This window comes from Prionailurus viverrinus, chromosome D1, assembly GCF_022837055.1.
Source record: "Prionailurus viverrinus isolate Anna chromosome D1, UM_Priviv_1.0, whole genome shotgun sequence".
Lineage (NCBI taxonomy): Eukaryota > Metazoa > Chordata > Mammalia > Carnivora > Felidae > Prionailurus > Prionailurus viverrinus.
Window position 1 is genome coordinate 57,988,867 of NC_062570.1, and position 18,721 is coordinate 58,007,587.

At 38.0% G+C, this 18,721-nt stretch overlaps 1 protein-coding gene across 7 annotated transcripts in view; it reads left to right on the plus strand.

The window, feature by feature from the left end:
* C2CD3 (C2 domain containing 3 centriole elongation regulator) overlaps positions 1–18,721 on the plus strand; it is a 148,866-nt gene that overhangs the window by 13,272 nt on the left and 116,873 nt on the right. For all 7 annotated transcript variants that reach the window (XR_007156550.1, XM_047879431.1, XM_047879428.1 and 4 more), the window contains 2 exons: positions 11,435–11,658; positions 12,451–12,698. Coding sequence is in view for 6 of the 7 variants with exons in the window: in XM_047879431.1 (XP_047735387.1) it covers positions 11,435–11,658; positions 12,451–12,698 (472 nt within the window). In the remaining variant the exon portion in view is untranslated. The remainder of the gene's footprint in view (positions 1–11,434; positions 11,659–12,450; positions 12,699–18,721) is intronic.

Below are 18,721 nucleotides of genomic sequence, written 5' to 3' on the forward strand. Positions count from 1 at the left end.
ATATAAGTGGCATCTTTGATGTGTTCATTCGTGCCTACAACCTTTTTATACAGTATTATGTGCCACTAAGGATACAGAGATAAGAGATGATTCTTTCATATAGTTTTCCAAAGTCACATAGGAGGAAATAGGAGAATAATAAGTAGAATGCTCTGTGATAGATGTTATGCTACATCCTGTACACACAGGATGGTGGAAAGAACATGGAAGGGTCCTTTTCTGAGCGAGACTTTTTGGGAGTGCTTCCTAGAAAGTTCTGAGTATTCAAATCACTTAGAAATTTAATGAATTTTACCTTTTCAAATGTATTCTAAAATACAGAAGGTTAAACAGGTAGAGAAAAGACATACAGCATTATCAAATGTGAGAACTTCTTCTAAAACTATGAGCACAGGAGTGCCTAGCTGGCTCAGTCGGAAGAGCAGGAGACTCTCGATCTCTGGGTCCTGAGTTGGAGCCCCACATTGGGTGTAGAGATTGCTAAAAAAAAAAGCCAAAAAAACAAAAAACAACAACAAGCGCATAAATGTGTTAGTGGAACAGAATAGAGTCCAGAAATAATTCTGGGACGCCTGGGTGGCTCAGTCTAAGTGTCTGACTTTGGCTCAGGTCATGATCTCATGGTTCATGAGTTCAAGCCCCATATCAGGCTCTGTGCTGACAGTTGGGAGCCTGGAGCCTGCTTCAAATTCTGTTGTCTCCCTCTCTCTCTGCCCCTCCCTCAGTTGCGCTGTCTCTCAAAAATAAATAAACATTAAAAAAAAAAAATTCCAACTGAATGAAAGAATGTAACATTTTCTTTCTCATATTTTTATATATAATGAATTAAAAAATAGTGGCACCTTATGTTAGTAACTTCATAGTGAAGTGAGTATGGCTACTTTTCTGATAATGGTACAGATTTACCTTAGATCTGCAAGACAATTTGGCATTGTGTTTCAAGAGCCCTAAAATTGCCATATATCATTTACCTAAGTAATTCTACCCTTAGGAACTTATCTTAAGGAAATACCATAAAAAGAGAGGGAAGCTATATGCTTACGTCTAGTCATGGAGATACACTTTAAAAAAATTTGTTTTAATGTTTATTTATTTTTGAGAGAGAAAGAGACAGAGCCTGAGCAGGGGAGGGGCAGAGAGAAAGGGAAACACAGAATCCAAAGCAGGCTCCAGGTTCTGAGCGGTCAGCACAGAGCCCGATGCAGGGCTCAAACTCATGAACCACGAGATCATGACCTGAGCCGAAGTTGGATGCTTAACTGACTGAGCCACCTACGCACCCCAGAAATACACTTTTAATGTTGAAAAAATGAAAACAATGTATTCAAAAATATTAAAATTATAGTCTATTAGTAGAATATTTTGTTTCTGTAAAAGACAAAATTACATAATTGTATAGCCTCATGGAAAAATGGATTTTGGATTGATAACAAACAAGAATTAAAATTAAATACACATACATACATGTATTATCAATGACTGGGAAAAAATAAGGAAAATTAAAAGCAGTTTGAGTAGGGACGCCTGGGTGTCTCAGTCGGTTAAATATCCAGCTTCGGCTCAGGTCATAGTCTCGCGTTTCGTGGGTTCAGGCCCCGCATCTGACAGCTCGGAGCCTAGAGCCTGCTTCAGATTCTGTCTCCCTCTTTCTCTGCCACCACCCTGCTCATGCTCTGTCTCTCTCTCTCAAAAATAAAAATTAAAATTAAAAAATTTGAAGTGTAGGATTCTAGGTGGGGTTTTTTCCTATTTTTAAAATTGAGATATAATTTGGGGTGTCTGGTGGCTTAGTTGGTTAAGTGTCCAACTCTTGATTTCACCTTAGTCACAATGTGAAGATTCGGTTTGTGGGATCGAGCCCCAGGTCGGGCTCTGTCCTCACAGCATGGAGCCTGCTTGGGATTCTCTCTCCTCCTCTCTCTCTCTCTCTGCCCCTGGCGTTCTCATTTTTAAAAAATAAAATAAAATTGAGATATAATTCCCATGTCATAAGATTCACCCTTTTAGAGTAAACAATTCAGTGTTTTTTAATATGTCCACAAGATTTTATAACCATCACCACTATCTAATTCCAAAAAGGAGCACTGTGCCCATTAGCAGTCATACCCCTTTTCACCCTTTACCAGTCCCTGGCAACCACTAATTTAACTTCTGTTTTTAATGTATTTGCCTATTCAGGACCGTTCATATAAATGAAATAATATATTATGTGGCCTTTTGTAACTGACTTCTTTCATGTAGCATGATGTTTTCAAAGTTCATCTTTGTTGTGGCATGTATCGGTACTTCATTCCTTATGATGCCTGGATAATATTCCATTGTATGGATAGGCCACATGTTTATCCATTCTTCAGTTGATGAACATTTGGTTTATTTCCACTTCTTGACCACTGTGAATAATGGCAGCCGCCATAAACATTCACTTACAAGGTTTTTTGTGAACATGTTTTCATTTCTTTTGGGTATATACCTAGGAGTAGAATTTCAGTCATAGGGTACGTATGTTTAACTTTGAAGAACTGCCAGACTGTTTTCTAAGGTGCCTGCATCATTTTTCCCTATATTTAAGTATCAGTTGCTGCAATAATACTTGTGTGAGTGTTTATTTAAATGTCATTGGAATTTTTGGAAAATTGTATAGAGCTTTACAGACAGAAGTCAGATTTTAAAAGATTATGGAATAAGGAAATAAGTAGCAATTAGAGATTTCTGTTTCCCAAGTAAATGTCAATGAAAAGAGGGAGAGGTAGTGTGATCTAGTGGAAATAGCACTAGAGTTGGACATGAGAAATTGGTTAAAAAGCAATTCTGGTGTTCACTTGTCCTCTCTGAGCTTCCGTATCCTATTTTATAAACTGAATATACTAAAACATTTCCCTCACAGCATTGTTGCAGGGATTGAGATTTAAAAAATTTGGAAATGCTTAACATGGTGTTTAGGCATGTGATGGGGACATGGCAAATTTATTTGAATTTGAGAGGACACTAACTGTGGGTAGCAGAATTCAGAAATTTGATCATTACTGTTTTAGAACAGGGGTTGACACACTTTGCCTGGTGTTCCATATCTGGCCTTCTAACTGAACGTGGTTTTTGCATTTTTAAAATGGTTACTTGAAAACTAATATCCAATAAATAAAGCCTAAAATATTTATTCTCTGCCCCTTTACGGAATACGCTTGCTGGCCCCTTTTTAGAGCATGATTTGTTTGTAGACCAAAGAGAAGCAAGTGAAGAAAGAAATTGAAAATAAGAGGATAACTGAGCCAGTATCATGAAGGTCATGAAGAGAATTAAATGGGAATGAGTTTTTTCATGAACTCAGCTAATAGGGTTACACTGGGGATAGAGGAATTATAACCAGTAGGAAAAGAGGAAGAACATTTTGAAATAGACAAAATTGAAGAAGTTCATTCTGATCGTTTTCTCATCAGCATTTATTGTATGCCTATCTACCATGTGTTAGGCACTGTATATTTTGTTAACTTTTTTTTTGTTTTTCTTAGAGATATGCAAAACAATATCTTATATGTATAAAATATAAAAACAACATATAGTGGAATGCCCATTGTCTCCTCACCCAGGCTAAGAATTTTTTTTTTTACGTTTATTTATTTTGAGAGAGCGAGAAAGAGCGCAAGGGGAGGGGTAGAGAGAGAGGGAGAGAGAATCCCAAGCAGGCTCCTCACTGTCAGCACAGAGCCCAATGTGGGGCTTGACCCGAGCTGATATCAAGAGTCCAAAGCTTAACTGACTGAGCTACCCAGGTGCCCCCAGACTAAGAAATATTAATAGAGTAAGTAAAAGGAGCCAGTTTTAGAGATTCATCCGTATTGTTTTGTATATCAGTAGTTCCCTTTTGCAGAGGTATGTTCTATTGCATTGATAATTTCACAGTTGTGGTTTGTTTTTGTTTTTGTTTTGTTTTTGTTTTTGTTTTTGTTTTTTTTTTTAATCTATTTACCAGTTGGTGGAAATTTGGGTTTTCTTTTTTTGTTTGTTTTTTGTTTTGTTTTGTTTTTATTTATTTATTTATTTATTTTTTACTACTTTTTGCTTGTTATGAATAAAGCAACTCTTTGTGTGGACACTTGTTTTTATTTTCTTTGGAAAATACCCAAAAATGGAATTGCTGAGTCATGGTTAACTTTTTAAGAAACTACCAGACCATTTCCAAAGTGGTTGCATAACTTTACATTCCCATCAGTAGTATATAAACATTCTCCGTATAAACATCTACTTGGTATGTAGTTGCTCCACGTCCTTGCCATTACTTGGTTTGGATAGTCTTTTTAATTTTTGTCATTCTAGTGTTCTACTGAGTAGGTACTGATATCTCACTATGGTTTTAGTTTGTATTTCCTGATGATTAATATATTGAGTATTTTTTCATAGGCTTTTGGGCCATTATCTTCTTCAGGGATTCACAGGCTATATAACCCCCAAGGCAAGTCTGACTCACTCACCACCTATATTTGTAGATAATTTTATTAGAACACAGCCATACTCACTTATTTGCGTGTGGTCTGTTGCACCTTCCACGCTGTAACAGCAATGTAGAGTAGTCCCCCCGCCCACATCTGCAGTTTCTTTTTTGGTGATTTTAATGTAGTTGACACTTAATGACTGTAGTTGGTGATTTTAATGTAGATGACACTTAATGTCATCATGTGTGCATTTTATCATCTTATCACTAGAATAAAGGTGAATACAGTACAATGAGATATTTTGAACAAGAACACATTCACATAATTTATTTTATTATTAGCTATTGTAAATCTCTTACTGTACCTAATTTTTAAGTTAAACTTTGTCATAGTTATGTAAGTATATAAGAAAAAAACATATGTATAGGTTCAGTACTATGTGCAATTTGAGGCATCCACTGGGGATCTTGGAACATATCCCCCGTGGATAAGGAGGGACTACTGTAATTATGACAGAAACTGTATGGCATGCAAAGCCTAAAATATTAATTCTCTGGCTCCTTCACAGGAAAGAAAAAGTAATCAGTATATCTTATGGTTCAGCTTTAAAGAGGGATTCCATATGTAGTCAATTCAAGACTGTTTTGGGGACCAGCAAAGCAGTGATATGACAAGAACTCCCATCACTCACTGCATACTCATTTTTTAAAAAGTTTTTTAATATTTATTTATTTTTGAGAGAGAGAGAGAGAGACAGAACGTGATCAGGGGAGGGGCAGAGAGAGAGGGAGACACAGAATCCAAAGCAGGCTCCAGGCTCTGAGCTGTTAGCATAGAGCTTGATGCAGGGCTTGAATTCACAAACCATGAGATCATGACCTGAGTTGAAGTCCGATGCTCAATCGACTGAGCCACCCAGGTGCCCCTGATACTCAGTTTAAAAGTCATTTTTAAATTAATATTTTACCTTCACATAAAGAGTCAAATAACTCTGTTACAAAAATGAGTCCCTCACATAGACCCATACTTTTCCCAGAGGCAACTACTTTCAACTCCTGCCCCTGATTCTTATGGTATTTACCTCTATAGTTCCAAATAATATGCTTATATTTATGTCACATCTTCATCTCCTCCCCCACCCTCTCAGTTTTCAGGCACTGTCTTCTGACTTCCTAATACAGAAGATGCAAATTTAGCTTAATCCCACATCCTTCTACCTCCCCATCTCCCAACCTGCCCACTCAGTTATACTATAAACATTGATTGTTGATCTAACCAAAATTACTGAGCAACTTTCATGCCACAACAACAAAGTACAGTAGTCTCCCCTATCCGCAATTTCTCTTTTGGTGGTTTTAGTGTAGTTGGGAAGCATGTGATGCTCCTTCTGACTTATCCTCAGAAGATCAGTAGTAGCCGATCTCCATGTCACAATGCTTATGTTGTTCATCAAACTTAATGTCATCATGTACGCATTTTATCATCTTATCACTAGAATAAAGTTAAGTACAGTACAATAAGATATTTTGAGCAAGACCACATTCACATAATTTATTATATAAGCAGGTAACATAATATATACATACGTATGATTCTTTTACATTGTAATTGAAGAACAAGTAAATTATAAATTCTTTCATTTTGAAATCAGTTCCTTTGATCTGACTAAAAATATCAGACGTTTTACATTTGGTGGACACTACAGCATTGATTTTTTTAAACCATTTAAGAATAAAATTTAGTTTTTCTTCAGTTTAACAACAAAATAACTGTTTACAAACATGAGTGTTTCCAATCAAGGGCAGAATCTTAACACAATAATTTTTGAAGTTAGGATATTATTACTAAGACATTATTTTTTAAAATTTATTTTTATTTTAAGGATAGAGAGAGCACAAGTGGGGGAGAGGAATGGGGGGGGGTGCAGAGAATCCCAAGCAGGCTCCACGCTCCGTGAGGAACTCGATGCTGGGCTCAATCCCACGATCCTGAGATCGTGACCTGAGTCGAAATCAAGAGCCAGATGCTTAACTGACTGAGCCACCCAAGCACCCTGAGACTTTGATACCTTAAAGTTCTTATCTTAATACATAATTTCACGTCGTAGGAGTATCACTTATTTTATTTGCATTTTAAAAACAAACCTTATTTAAAATCAGTACTTTTCTGTTTATTCCATTTTTGTCCTGCATCTTTTTTACATACTAATTATAATTCTACTATAGGTTGGTTCATAATGCTGTCGTTTGACAGTCACATTTTACCCCCTAACAGTCACTTTTTGTGGGTTTTTTTTTTTTTGCCTTATTTTATCATTAGGAATATTCTCTTCCACGCAGAAATATGCCTTCTCACATTTCTTTTGAAAATCATGGGTCTCTAATTCTCTCTGGGACAGGAGAAATATTTCACTTTCCTCTTGATTCTGCTGTAAGAAAGACCATAGTCTACAGAACCCAGAGATGGTACAGGAATAGTATAAACTCTATACACCTAACTTTGACAATTTACATGAATTCTTCGAAAACCACAAACTACCAAAAATCACTCAAAATGAAATACCTGGGGCACCTGTGTGGCTCAGTTGGTTGAGCTCTGAGTCTTGATTTCAGCTCAGGTCATGATCCCAGGGTTGTGGGAGTGAGTCCCACATTGGGCTCTGTTCTGAGCATGAGGCCTGTTAAAGATTCTCTCTCTCCCTTTGCCCCACCCCCCCATGTGTGTGTGTTCATGCTCTCTCTCTCTCTCTCTCAAATAAAAAAAGAAATACATAACCTGAATAGACCTGTAACTATTAAATTGCTTTTGCATTTTAAACCCTTTTACAAAAAAAACCCTCCAGGCCAAGTTAATTTTACTGGCAAATTCTTCCAAACATTTAAAAAAAATGGAAGGGCCACCTGGGTGGCACCATCAGTTAAGCATCCAACTCTTGATCTCGGCTCAGGTCATGATATATCACAGTTCATGAGTTCAAGTCTTGCATTGGGCTCTGTGCTGCTGGCCTGGAACTTGCTTGGGATTCTGTCTGTCCAAATAAAGAAAGGAAGGGGGGTGGGGGTGGGAGGAAGTGCACCAATTTTGCACAATCTTTTCCAGAAAATAGGAAAAAATACTTTTCAGTTTATTTTATGAGTCTTGCACCACCTTGATAGCAAAACTAGAGAAGGACAGTTTAAGATCTAGACCTAAAAATAAACCTAAAAATCCTCAAGAAAATATTAGCAAGTTGGGTCCAGCACTATATAAAAAGGATAATAAGACCATGTCCAGGTGGGGTCTATCCCAGGAATGCAAGACTGTCTCAGTTTTTGAAAATCAACCAGTGTGACAAGCTACGTTAATAATAGAATACTACTGGGGCGCCTGGATGGCGCAGTCGGTTAAGCGTCCGGCTTCAGCCAGGTCACGATCTCGCGGTCCGGGAGTTCGAGCCCCGCGTCGGGCTCTGGGCTGATGATGGCTCAGAGCCTGGAGCCTGTTTCTGATTCTGTGTCTCCCTCTCTCTCTGCCCCTCCCCTGTTCATGCTCTGTCTCTCTCTGTCCCAAAAATAAAAAAAAAAATAAAAATAAAATTAAAAAAAAAAAAAAAAAAAAAAATAATAGAATACTACTAAGTCTGTAAAAAAGGCATGAACTATTGATACACACACGACATAGAGGAACCTGAGAGGCATTACTCTGAGTGAAAGAAGCCTGTCTCAAAAGGTTACATACCATATGTTTTCCATTTATATGACATTCTCAAAAAGCCAGAACCATAATAGTCAAGAATAGATCAGCTGTTGCTAGGGATTAGGGGTGAAGAGAGCGTGTGACTACAGAGGGATAGCTTCAGGGAGCTTTTTGAGATGATGGAAGTGTTCTCTATCTCGATTGTGGTGGTGGTTACATGCATCTATTCATAGGTTAAAATTTATAGGAGTGTATGTACACACAAAAGTGTCCATTTTATTGTAAGAAAGTAAAATTTTTAAAAGCCCCCACAGACCAAATGTGATGATGAACAACAGTTATCAGTCTGCCTCATTGAAATATGGCTGGGGACTTTTCAAATTGGAGCATGTACCCTGACTAAAGCCACTAGTCTACTTCATCTAATTTTTGCCACATTGGAATGGAGACCCAGCATTGTTGGATTTTCTGATTTTCCAAGAGAAGCCAGAATTACTAAATATTACACAAAATCTGGTATTGTCAAGCATTGTTACATAATTTAAAAAAAATTTTTTAAGTGCTGTGTTGACCAGCATAGGTCTGAAAAATAGGCATACTAATAGGCTGTCACTGATGCTGATGTTGTAGTAGATCATCGTGGGCAGCTTAGTGTTAAAGACAGCCTTGAATCATTGAGAGAAGACTGATGAATGTCCCTAGGGTTGCTCTGTTATGGGTGTGAGACTTTTATGGTAGACTTATGGTATTTGTGGGTGGCATGGGCTTCTGAAGAGATGTGATATATTTAGGTGACAGAATGATGGTCTGGGGATGGTACCAGAACGGAATAAGTCAACTTCCCTCATCCCGGCTAGTAAAAGCAGTAGTTTCCATTGGAGAAGGCTTCAGAGAAATTGGGGCATTTTAAGAAAGGGAATGTTCAGTTGAAGTGGTAAGGAAGTTTGTATGAAATAGAAACCCTACAGGGCTCTGTGAGGGGATTGGCAGAGGAGTGAACACAAGAATGAACCGTGATTGAGGAGGAGTATGACTGAGGTGGACAAGAATGCTAATCTAGGAGGTGAATGTAGGAGTGTATTGGGTACATTATGTGGAAGCAGAGGAGTTAAGAGTGGCAATCTCTTGGATTTGTAGGAATTGCTGAAACATTTTATACCTCTAAAGCTTGACTCATGCTCTTCCCTCTACCTGGAATGTTGTGCCTCAACCTCCCTCAGCCTTATCTGTATCATTCCTATACAAAATTCTAAATCCAGGGGCAGCTGGGTGGCTCAGTCTGTTAAGCGGCCAACTTCGGCTCAGGTCATGATCTCGCGGTCCGTGAGTTCGAGCCCCGCGTTGGGCTCTGTGCTGACAGCTCAGAGCCTGGAGCCTGTTTCAGATTCTGTGTCTCCCTCTCTCTGACCCTCCCCCGTTCATGCTCTGTCTCTCTCCGTCTCAAAAATAAATAAATGTTAAAAATAAATTTTTTTAATAAATAAAATTCTAAATCCAGATGTTTACGTTTCACTTCTGGAAACCATCCCTGGCACTCCTTCCTCACCTCTTCCCCAAGCTCAGACCTCTCTTTCTCATACCATCCGGTATATATCCCTATCTCAGAGCTCACCATCTTATATTAAAATTACTTTTTTTTAAGTTCCCCTATAAAATACCATGGTCCTCTGTGGGTCAGGTTCCATATTTTATTCATCTCTTTGCCTTAGACAGGTAGCACACAGCCTGGCATTGAGCTAGTACCAATAAATATTTCTTGAACAGAGAAGTTAGGTTAGCACATGTTTTAATTATAAGATTGGCATAGCAGGTACCTGGACTTTCTTCTTTCTTTAAGAGCCACTGGTAGTATAGGCCTATGAGCTGTTTTGTGATTGGCTCAGATCTGCTTAGAGAAAAAGCAAAACTCAGTGCCAGATAGCAAGTCATGGTTAAGGCCAGGGACATCGCCTTTATTCTCAGTGTCTTCTTTGTTTCTAAAATACAGTGGCAGCCTTTTGGGAAATGATGAATGGTAAGGGAACGCTTTCTGACATTTACATTTGGGCAGCCAGGATTTTATGTGATGCTATTACAGTGATCACTGCACAGAGTATTTATCCTACTGCATTCCTGTCATTTGTCTTTGTAGAAAATCGTGATGGTGAACAGATTTAAAAGACTTTATGTTACCTGGTTCATGAAAAGAATTCTCCTCATCAGGAGCCAGGTGTATTTTATTGAGTCTGTGTCTTTGCAGTTTCTCTGCACAAATTATTCCATTGACCTTTCCAGAGACATCTTAAAATAATCTAACTGCAACCTTCCCTTATTGTGTTAGGCCATTTATCATTATTTAACTCTGGCTGCTCGAACAATTCCTTCTGCTTTCTCTGTCATTGGAACTGAACTTTCAACATCATTCTTTTATTTTGTGGTATATTCTTCCATTTCTTTCCTAAAGTTTTGCTTTAGGCTGTATTTTTTAGACTCTGTTCCTCCATTAGGCTTTTCAGGGGCTGGAGAGCCATTTAGTAGAGAACCTGAACTCACAGGAATGAGATGATAAAAGAAACTTCAAGTGATTACTTTTCATGTTAGTGTTTTTCCCTCTTCCCCCTGCCTAATCTCCAGCATAGAATTAAGGTCTTATTTTTCTCAAATAACCAACAATAGGGATGTGGAAGGTGTTACTATTCTTTTATTCATCAGACATAATAATTAGACATTGTTAGGCATAATAGACTTGCACACTAAGTGTGTCTTATGCTATTCAGTCCAGACAAAAATGAAAAGAACAAGTCCATGCCTTCAAGGAACTGAGAATCTAATCAGGATAATGAATGAACTAGAAGTTACAAAATACCTCCTGTAAGCCTCTGCTTTTTTTTTTTTTCCTTCAAATAGAACAGTATACTTTCCTGACAGAGTTATATCATTCATTACATGAGCTTCTCGGTGTGACAAACTTAGCACACCTTATGGCCTGTAGTAAGTTCAATGAATGGGGCTTATATTGGTGGATAGATAAAGAATAAGTGGAAACGTGAAGGAAATGGCCATGACATCTCTATCTAGACACAAAGAAGTTTTCACAGAGAAAGTAATACTGCAAGAAATTGCATATACAAAGACATAAGGGAATGAAACATAAGGTACATTTAGAGAACCCTAAATAATTGCTATATCTGGGAGAGAGGGATGGACGAGGGGAGGAAAGTGAGAGGTAAGGCTTCTGAGGTAGGCAGGAATTTGAACTTGATCCTATAAGGAGTGGGGGCCATATTAATCAGGGAGTCTTAAAATTAGTCAATACCAAAGAAAATTTATGATATATTACATGTCTCTTTCAGGTCTCACTTGCTCTGGAGCCTCTGTCAGAAACTTATGACAGCTACAATCCTCTTCCTACCACTGACATGACAGAAAATGTGGTTTTATCTGAGCAGGAATTCAGAGAATATACTGAACCCAACAATACTCAGTTTCTGGTTCCATCAAGGCCTCGTAGGATACCTACCACCAAAATGGACGGAAAAGAGTTAACAGCTAACAGTAGTAGATCAACCACTCCGAGGTAATTACCACAGTCTGTCAGCTAACTCCCACTGTACTGATCATTTCTTTTATCTGTGTTTGGATTAAAGACTGAATGTAGTCATTCATTCAGCAAATAAATATGAAGTACCTACTGTCTGCCTAGGCCAGTACCAATTACTAGGCATAGAAATTAATGAGACAATTCTTATCTTTGAGGATTGCTCACAATCTATTAGGGAGACCAATGTACAGATAAAGAAGTAAGATTAAGTCATACACAGATGCCATGATAGATGTCCATGAGGGAAAGGAGGGAAAGGGTGGTATTTCGTGAAACAGAATGGAGTAAGAGAAATAGATTTTTTTATTTTCTAATTTAAGAGAGATAGTGAGCATGAGTGGGGTAGAGGGGCAGAGGTGGAGAGAGAGACAGAATCCCAAGCAGACTCCATGCTTCATTGCAGAGCCCAATGTGGGGCTTGATCCCACGACCCTGGGATCATGACCTGAGCCAAAATCAAGAGTCAGATGCTCAACCAGCTGAGCCACCCAGGCGCCCCGAAATAGATTTGTCTTTTAAATAATTACGAGGCATTTGTTTTGTGTCTGGCTCTGTGCTGAGCTCTTTATTTCATTGTCTCACTTGAGCCACAACCATACAACTGTAGGTGAAGCATGTATTATTTATTTCATTTGGGAGATCAAAAATGAATTTACAAAGTCTAAACTACACTGCTATAAACCACTCATGCACTTTCTGTCTCCGACAAAGTGAAATGTTACCATAATGGGTAATATATTGCTAAAATTCTCCTTTATTTTAAAACAGGGGAAAGGACCACTTGTACTTTGCAGAGAACTCTGATACCATAAAGGATTCTTCGTTTGGACTACAACACCATCTTAATTCAGGACAGAGTTTAGAGTGTATGACTCTGAAAGGCAGAGCCCCACGGAAGCAGATGTCCCTTCTTAACGGTTCTGAATTCCAGCCTCAAATTACGACAGTGGCCAAGAGTCAGAGTGACTCGTGCATTGTTTCTTCAAACAACCCCCCTACCAAGGACCTTCTTTCAGGTATGTATGTATTTATGAACAAAGACTAAGCTATATTTATTAGAATTATTCTGCCTGTTAGTCAGTCTTCAAAGAGAACCAAGACTTCTGCTTGAACTAAATAGCCAAATAAAAGTGAGTAATCTCACTGACATTCAGAATCTCTCATCATTTAAAGGCAGCTCCATTAAACCAGTAAGTTACTTCTAAATAATTATTGGTGCTTACAACTGTAGGTTTAGGGAAGGAGCCATTTAAAATGAACCTGGATATGGGGGGAAAGCATTTATCATATATTATTCCTTATTTTTCCACAAATAACTTAAAGCAAATATGCTTTTTGTCTCATCAGCAGTATTTAATTGTACCACTGTGGAGAGGCTAGTACTAAATCTGTCTCACATTCTGAAAATTGTTGGTCTCAGTGGAAATATTCAGTGCACAACAACTGCTAATCTTAAACCTGGGAATTGAATATGATTTGCAGCCAAACACAAGTAGAAGGAAGTCAGTTTACCTATATAAGGGCTTAAATTGAAATTTAAAAGTCCAAATAGGATTATTTGGGAGTGGTATTATAAAAGCAACTGAGGTCCTTACATTACAATGTAATGCTTCAACCATATATCTCTGTAACATTAGTAGCGTGACAGGAATTTGTTTCCATGCTCACAAGTAAATTTCCAAAGTAGAATGTCTGCAGCATTAGTAGAAAAGTCTTTAAAATAACTATTTGGATACAAAATTTACATTAGTCAGGGTATTTTTTTCATGAAGAAAGATATTTCATTCATATTTTTTCAACTGAAATGTCTGTGATCCCCTATTTTAAAAAATATACTCTGATTATAATCTATTAATGTTAATCTTCAGTGCAATCCTAGGCTACATTAACAAGAATGAATTATCCCAATATACTATACTATACTATACTATCTGCACCTGTCAGCTCACACCTGGAATATTTTGTATAGTCACCAGACTTGGAGAAAGATATTTTTTGCTCATTAAGCAGTTACTTACTTAGTACCTATCATATGTCTGGCATTCTTCTACATGTCAGAATACAGCGATTTAAATTAAAACAAAAACAAAATTCTGCATCATGGACCTTGTATTCTAGATGGAAAGACCAATGATAAACCAGGTAAATAGGTAAGTGTGTAGTGTTAGATGATGATAATGGCAATGGGAAAAAAACAAAGGAAGGCAGATGAGAGAAGGGGATTTTAGTTTTACATAGGTTGGCAAAGGAAGGCCTCATTAAAAAAGCAACATGAGAGTAAAGATCTAAAGAAGATGAGTTCCTTCTAAAGAGAGTAACCAGGTTGAGGAAGGGACCACCAAGAGCTATTTAGCCTCACAAAAACAGCTATCATTTATTTTCATTATGTGCTAGGTACTATGCCAAGTACCTTGTCCACATAATCTTACAAAAACCCAAGTGAGGTAGGGATTGTTATCCCCATTTAAAAACGAAAACACAGGCTCAGAATTAGGGAGTTCCTGTCCTGTCAAAGGGGGCAGCTGCTCCTCAGCTCTAGTTCATTATTGCCTTTAGACTCTAAGGCAAAGTCCTCTTCTTTATCCTACTGTAGGTTCATTGTTTACCTAGGCCTGCCTTTTTTTTCATTTTTCCTTAAATCAAGACTTTTCTGGGGTGCCTGGGTGGCTCAGTTGGTTAAGCGTCTGACATTGGCTCAGGTCATGATCTCACAGTTCATGGATTCGAGCCCAGCATCAGTCTCTGTGCTGACAGCTCAGAACCTGGAACCGGCTTCTGCTTCTGTTTCCCTCTCTCTGTGCCCCTCCCCACTCATGCTCTGTCTCACTCTCTCAAAAATAAATAAACATTGAAAAAATGAAGAAAAAAAAAAAAGACCTTTCTGCTCTACTGTCCAAGCCAAGCAAAATATGACAGGTATAGCACATGGACTGCCAATGTGTAGTCTCTTCCATGAGATTTAATGAGGATCAGTTGTCTTAAAGATGAAACAAGACAGATTGTGACTCAGCCTGAGTTAATAGTATGACCTGTACAGGGGCGCCTGGGTGGCTCAGTCGGTTGGGCATCTGACTTTGGCTCAGGTCATGATCTCACGGTTCATGAGCTCAAGCCTCATGTTGGGCTCTGTACTGATAGCTCAGAGCCAGGAGCCTGCTTTGGATCTGTGTCTCCTTCTCTCTGTGCCCCTCTCCCTCTCACACTCTGTCTGTCTGTCTTTCTCTCTCTCTTAAAATTAAACATCACACACACAAAAAATAGTATGACCTACACACAATAGGAAAGGACAGTTTCAAGAGGTAGTGAATTCTCTATCACTGGAAATGGTCAAGCATGAGCTAGTTCACCTTCTGATGGGACTTTTTCAGATTGTATTGAATTTTCAAGTGGACAGATAGGATGTTTTAAGGCCCCTTCCAACCACAAGATTCTGGAGAACTAAGGTTAAGTGGCCCACTTTAGTCTAAAGTAGGTCTAGAGCTGGGATTCTGAGAGGGACGTAACAAATACTGTAAATGTAAATGTCTTCCTGGTCTTTATTATACTGACATGACACCAGAAAAGAGGTATAGAGCTGAATTGGTGAACTGGCTAGTATTTATGAAACATGAACTGCACATCCTTCTTATGAGAGTTGCATTTAGAATAGATAGCAAGGAGTCAGAACAAAAACCAGAAGCTGTACATCTCCCTGAGTTTAGCAGGGGCTGTGCACATGGCACGTGGAAAATAAACAAGGGAAACATTTGTCCTAAACTCACTTGAATGCCTTTTTTAATTTAGGAAATGATTACTGAGTTGAGGTGCAGAAGGATGCCATGACAGCTGTTATAATGTAGGTACCAGCTTCCCCTTGAGAAGGGGAGATCAGATGTTTTTTAGTTGCCATGTCTTTGACTTTAGAAAAGCTTTTCCAAGAATGTCTGTTTCAACAACGAAACCACATGGAGGCCAATAAATGGACCATCTGTGCTCAGACTTGTCCTACTTGTTTTCCTCAAGGTTTATTTCCTTTTTAAAACCTGCTTTTGGAAAATATCTTAAGTACCTATTCCCATTTAGATATAAATTACTGATTAAGTCACTTTTAAATTATTCCATTCCCTGAGGAATTTTTATTTAACAGGGATAAAAACTTTTTTTTTTTTGAGTTTATTTATTCTGAGAGTACATGTCTGTGCGCACAAGCGAGAGAGGGGCAGACAGAGAGAGAGGAAGAAAGAGAATCCCAAGCAGACTCCAAGTATCTTTTGAGTGATTGTTTTAGATCAATCATTGTTTTGAGTATTGGGGGTACAACGATAAATAATGTATAGTCTTTGACCTTAAGGAATTCAGTCTAATAAAGGAAACAGACTCCAAAGCAGATGTAGTACAATTATGTATGATATAAACAACAGTGGAAGTATTTATTAAAACGTTTTATCAAATGCCTGATATATACTAGGCACTGTATCAGACACTGAGAATATAAAAATCAGCAAGAGCCAATCACTGGTCTCAAAGTTGATTGGGTGAGATAGACAATTATAATACTGTATGATAAATTCTTTGATGGAATTAAATACCCAGAGCTTTGAGAACATGAAGTATTGTATTTATGGAATTGAAAATAGTTGGTATGGTTAGATCACAAAGTACCAAGGCTATTATTTCTCCAGAAACATTTTGGGTATCAGTAGAAAAACTATTTTTCTACATGGCCCTGAAATCAATTGAAGTTTACTATCAACACTGCTTGTTATTATCCACTTTATTCATAGTACATTTGAGTGTGCCCACCTCATTGAAGAACTTTAAACTGTACTGAGTAAAGCCCAAGTACCAACTAGAAACTAAAAGAAGAATTTTCTGTCACATAGCAATCTTTAGCCAAATTTCCAATGCCAGCAAGTCCATGTTTTCCTCACCCTTTCCCATTGAATAAACAAGACAATCATTTTTTTTTTTTTGCCTGAGTCTTAAAGAAATTAAAAAAAAAAAACAATACTGAACAATTATTGTGCTACCATTATTTACATTAAAAATGTTAATGTAGGGGCACCTGGGTGGTGCAGTCGGTTAGGCGTCCGACTTCAGCCAGGTCACGATCTCGCGGTCCGTGAGTTCGAGCCCCGCATCGGGCTCTGGGCTGATGGCTCAGAGCCTGGAGCCTGCTTCCGATTCTGTGTCTCCCTCTCTCTCTGCCCCTCCCCCGTTCATGCTCTGTCTCTCTCTGTCCCAAAAATAAATAAATGTAAAAAAAAAAAAAAAAATGTTAATGTATATTAAGTGAAAAGCAATTTCAAAACAGTATACGTATGTTTACAAAAGAGGAAATATATAAATACATGTGTGTATACATAATTTTAAAAACTATAAGAAATATATCACAGTATTAACAATAAGTATTCCTGGGTAGTGACATTAATGGGCATATTAGAGGCTCTCTACATTTCTTGACCTTTGGCTCCCTCCACCTTAAAGTCAGCAAGGATACGTTAAGTCTTTCTCCTGCTTCAAATCTCGGACATCATAACCTACAAAAAGGCAGGGAAAACTCTGCTTTTAAAAGGTTTGGGCAGGGGCTCCTGGGTGACTCAGTCAGTTGAGCATCTGACTTTGGCCCAGGTCATGATCTCTCGGCTTGTAGGTTTGAGCCCCACGTTGGACTCTGTGCTGACAGCTCAGAACCTGGAGCCTGCTTCAGATTCTGTGTCTCCCTCTCCCGCTGCCTCTCCCCTGCTTGTGCTCTGTCTCTTTCTCTCTCTCTCAAAAATAAATAAACAAGACAAAAAAAAAAAAAAAAAAAAGGTTTGGGCAACCAAGAAGATCTCTCTATCTTAAGGTTGACTGATTTGGAACATAATTACAAAATCCTGGGGGGAATTATCTTAGAATTCTGAATGGTCGATCTTTATTTTCTTTTAGTTTAGTTGTGTTTTCATTGAACATATGATATTTTGGGTTTTGTTTTGCTTTTTTACTTTTTAAGCTATATTTTGAATTCTTTATACTAACAAATGTTAGATGTTTATGGATCTTGTTTTCCCCCCCTTGGCCTGACTACCATATCTTCTTTCTTTTTGGAAGCTTTAAAACTCTAGACTAAGAGAGATGGGCACTTGGTGTCTAGTCTCAGTTAACCTCCAAAGCAACTCTGGAACCTCAAGAAAATAATACTTTCCACTGTTCCTTGGAATAATGCCACTGGTCCTAAGCTTTAAAAAGATGTCTAAGGACTAAAGTAGGGTCATATCTAGTATAGTAATTAAAATCATAGGATGTAGGTGCGCCTGTCCAGCTCAGTTGGTGGAGTGTGCAACTCTTGATCCCAGGGTTCTGAGTCTGAGCGCCATGTTGGGTGTGGAGATTATTTAAAAACATAAAATCTTAAAAAAAATAATAATAAAAAATAAAAATCATAGGATGTGAAGTCATACTGGTTATACTGTGTGTATAACTTGGGCAAGTTACTTATCTTCCGTTCCTCAATTTTCTTCATCTGTAAAATGAAGAAAATAATAGTACCTATCTCAGAGACTTCTTAGGAGGATTAAATGAGTTAATATATAATATATGTAGAGTAGTGCCCAGCACATGGTTAAGAGTTCAGTAAATTATCATTGCTATTATTGTTGTTGTTGCCTAAGGATAGTAAATTTACTTAGGTAGGTTTTTCTTTTTTTTTTTAATATTTATTTTATTTTTGAGAGAGATGGTGTGAGTGGGGAGGGGTGGAGGATCTGAACCAGAATCTGTGCTGACAGCAGACAGCCCAATGTGGGTCTCAAACTCACAAACCACACAATCATGACCTGAGCTGAAGTCAGGAACTTAACCGACTGAGCCACCAGGCGCCCCACTTAGGTAAATTTTTCTTATCAGAAACTCTGAAGCCTTCATCTTGGCTTTTCTATTAACCTGTTGTATGATCTTAGACAAGTCATGGGAATTTTTTGGCATTCTTTTCTTCATTTGTAAAGTATAAATTTGGAATAGATTATCACTATGGCTTATAAATTTTAGCTGGTGTAGTTAGTGTTTTTTGGATAATAGT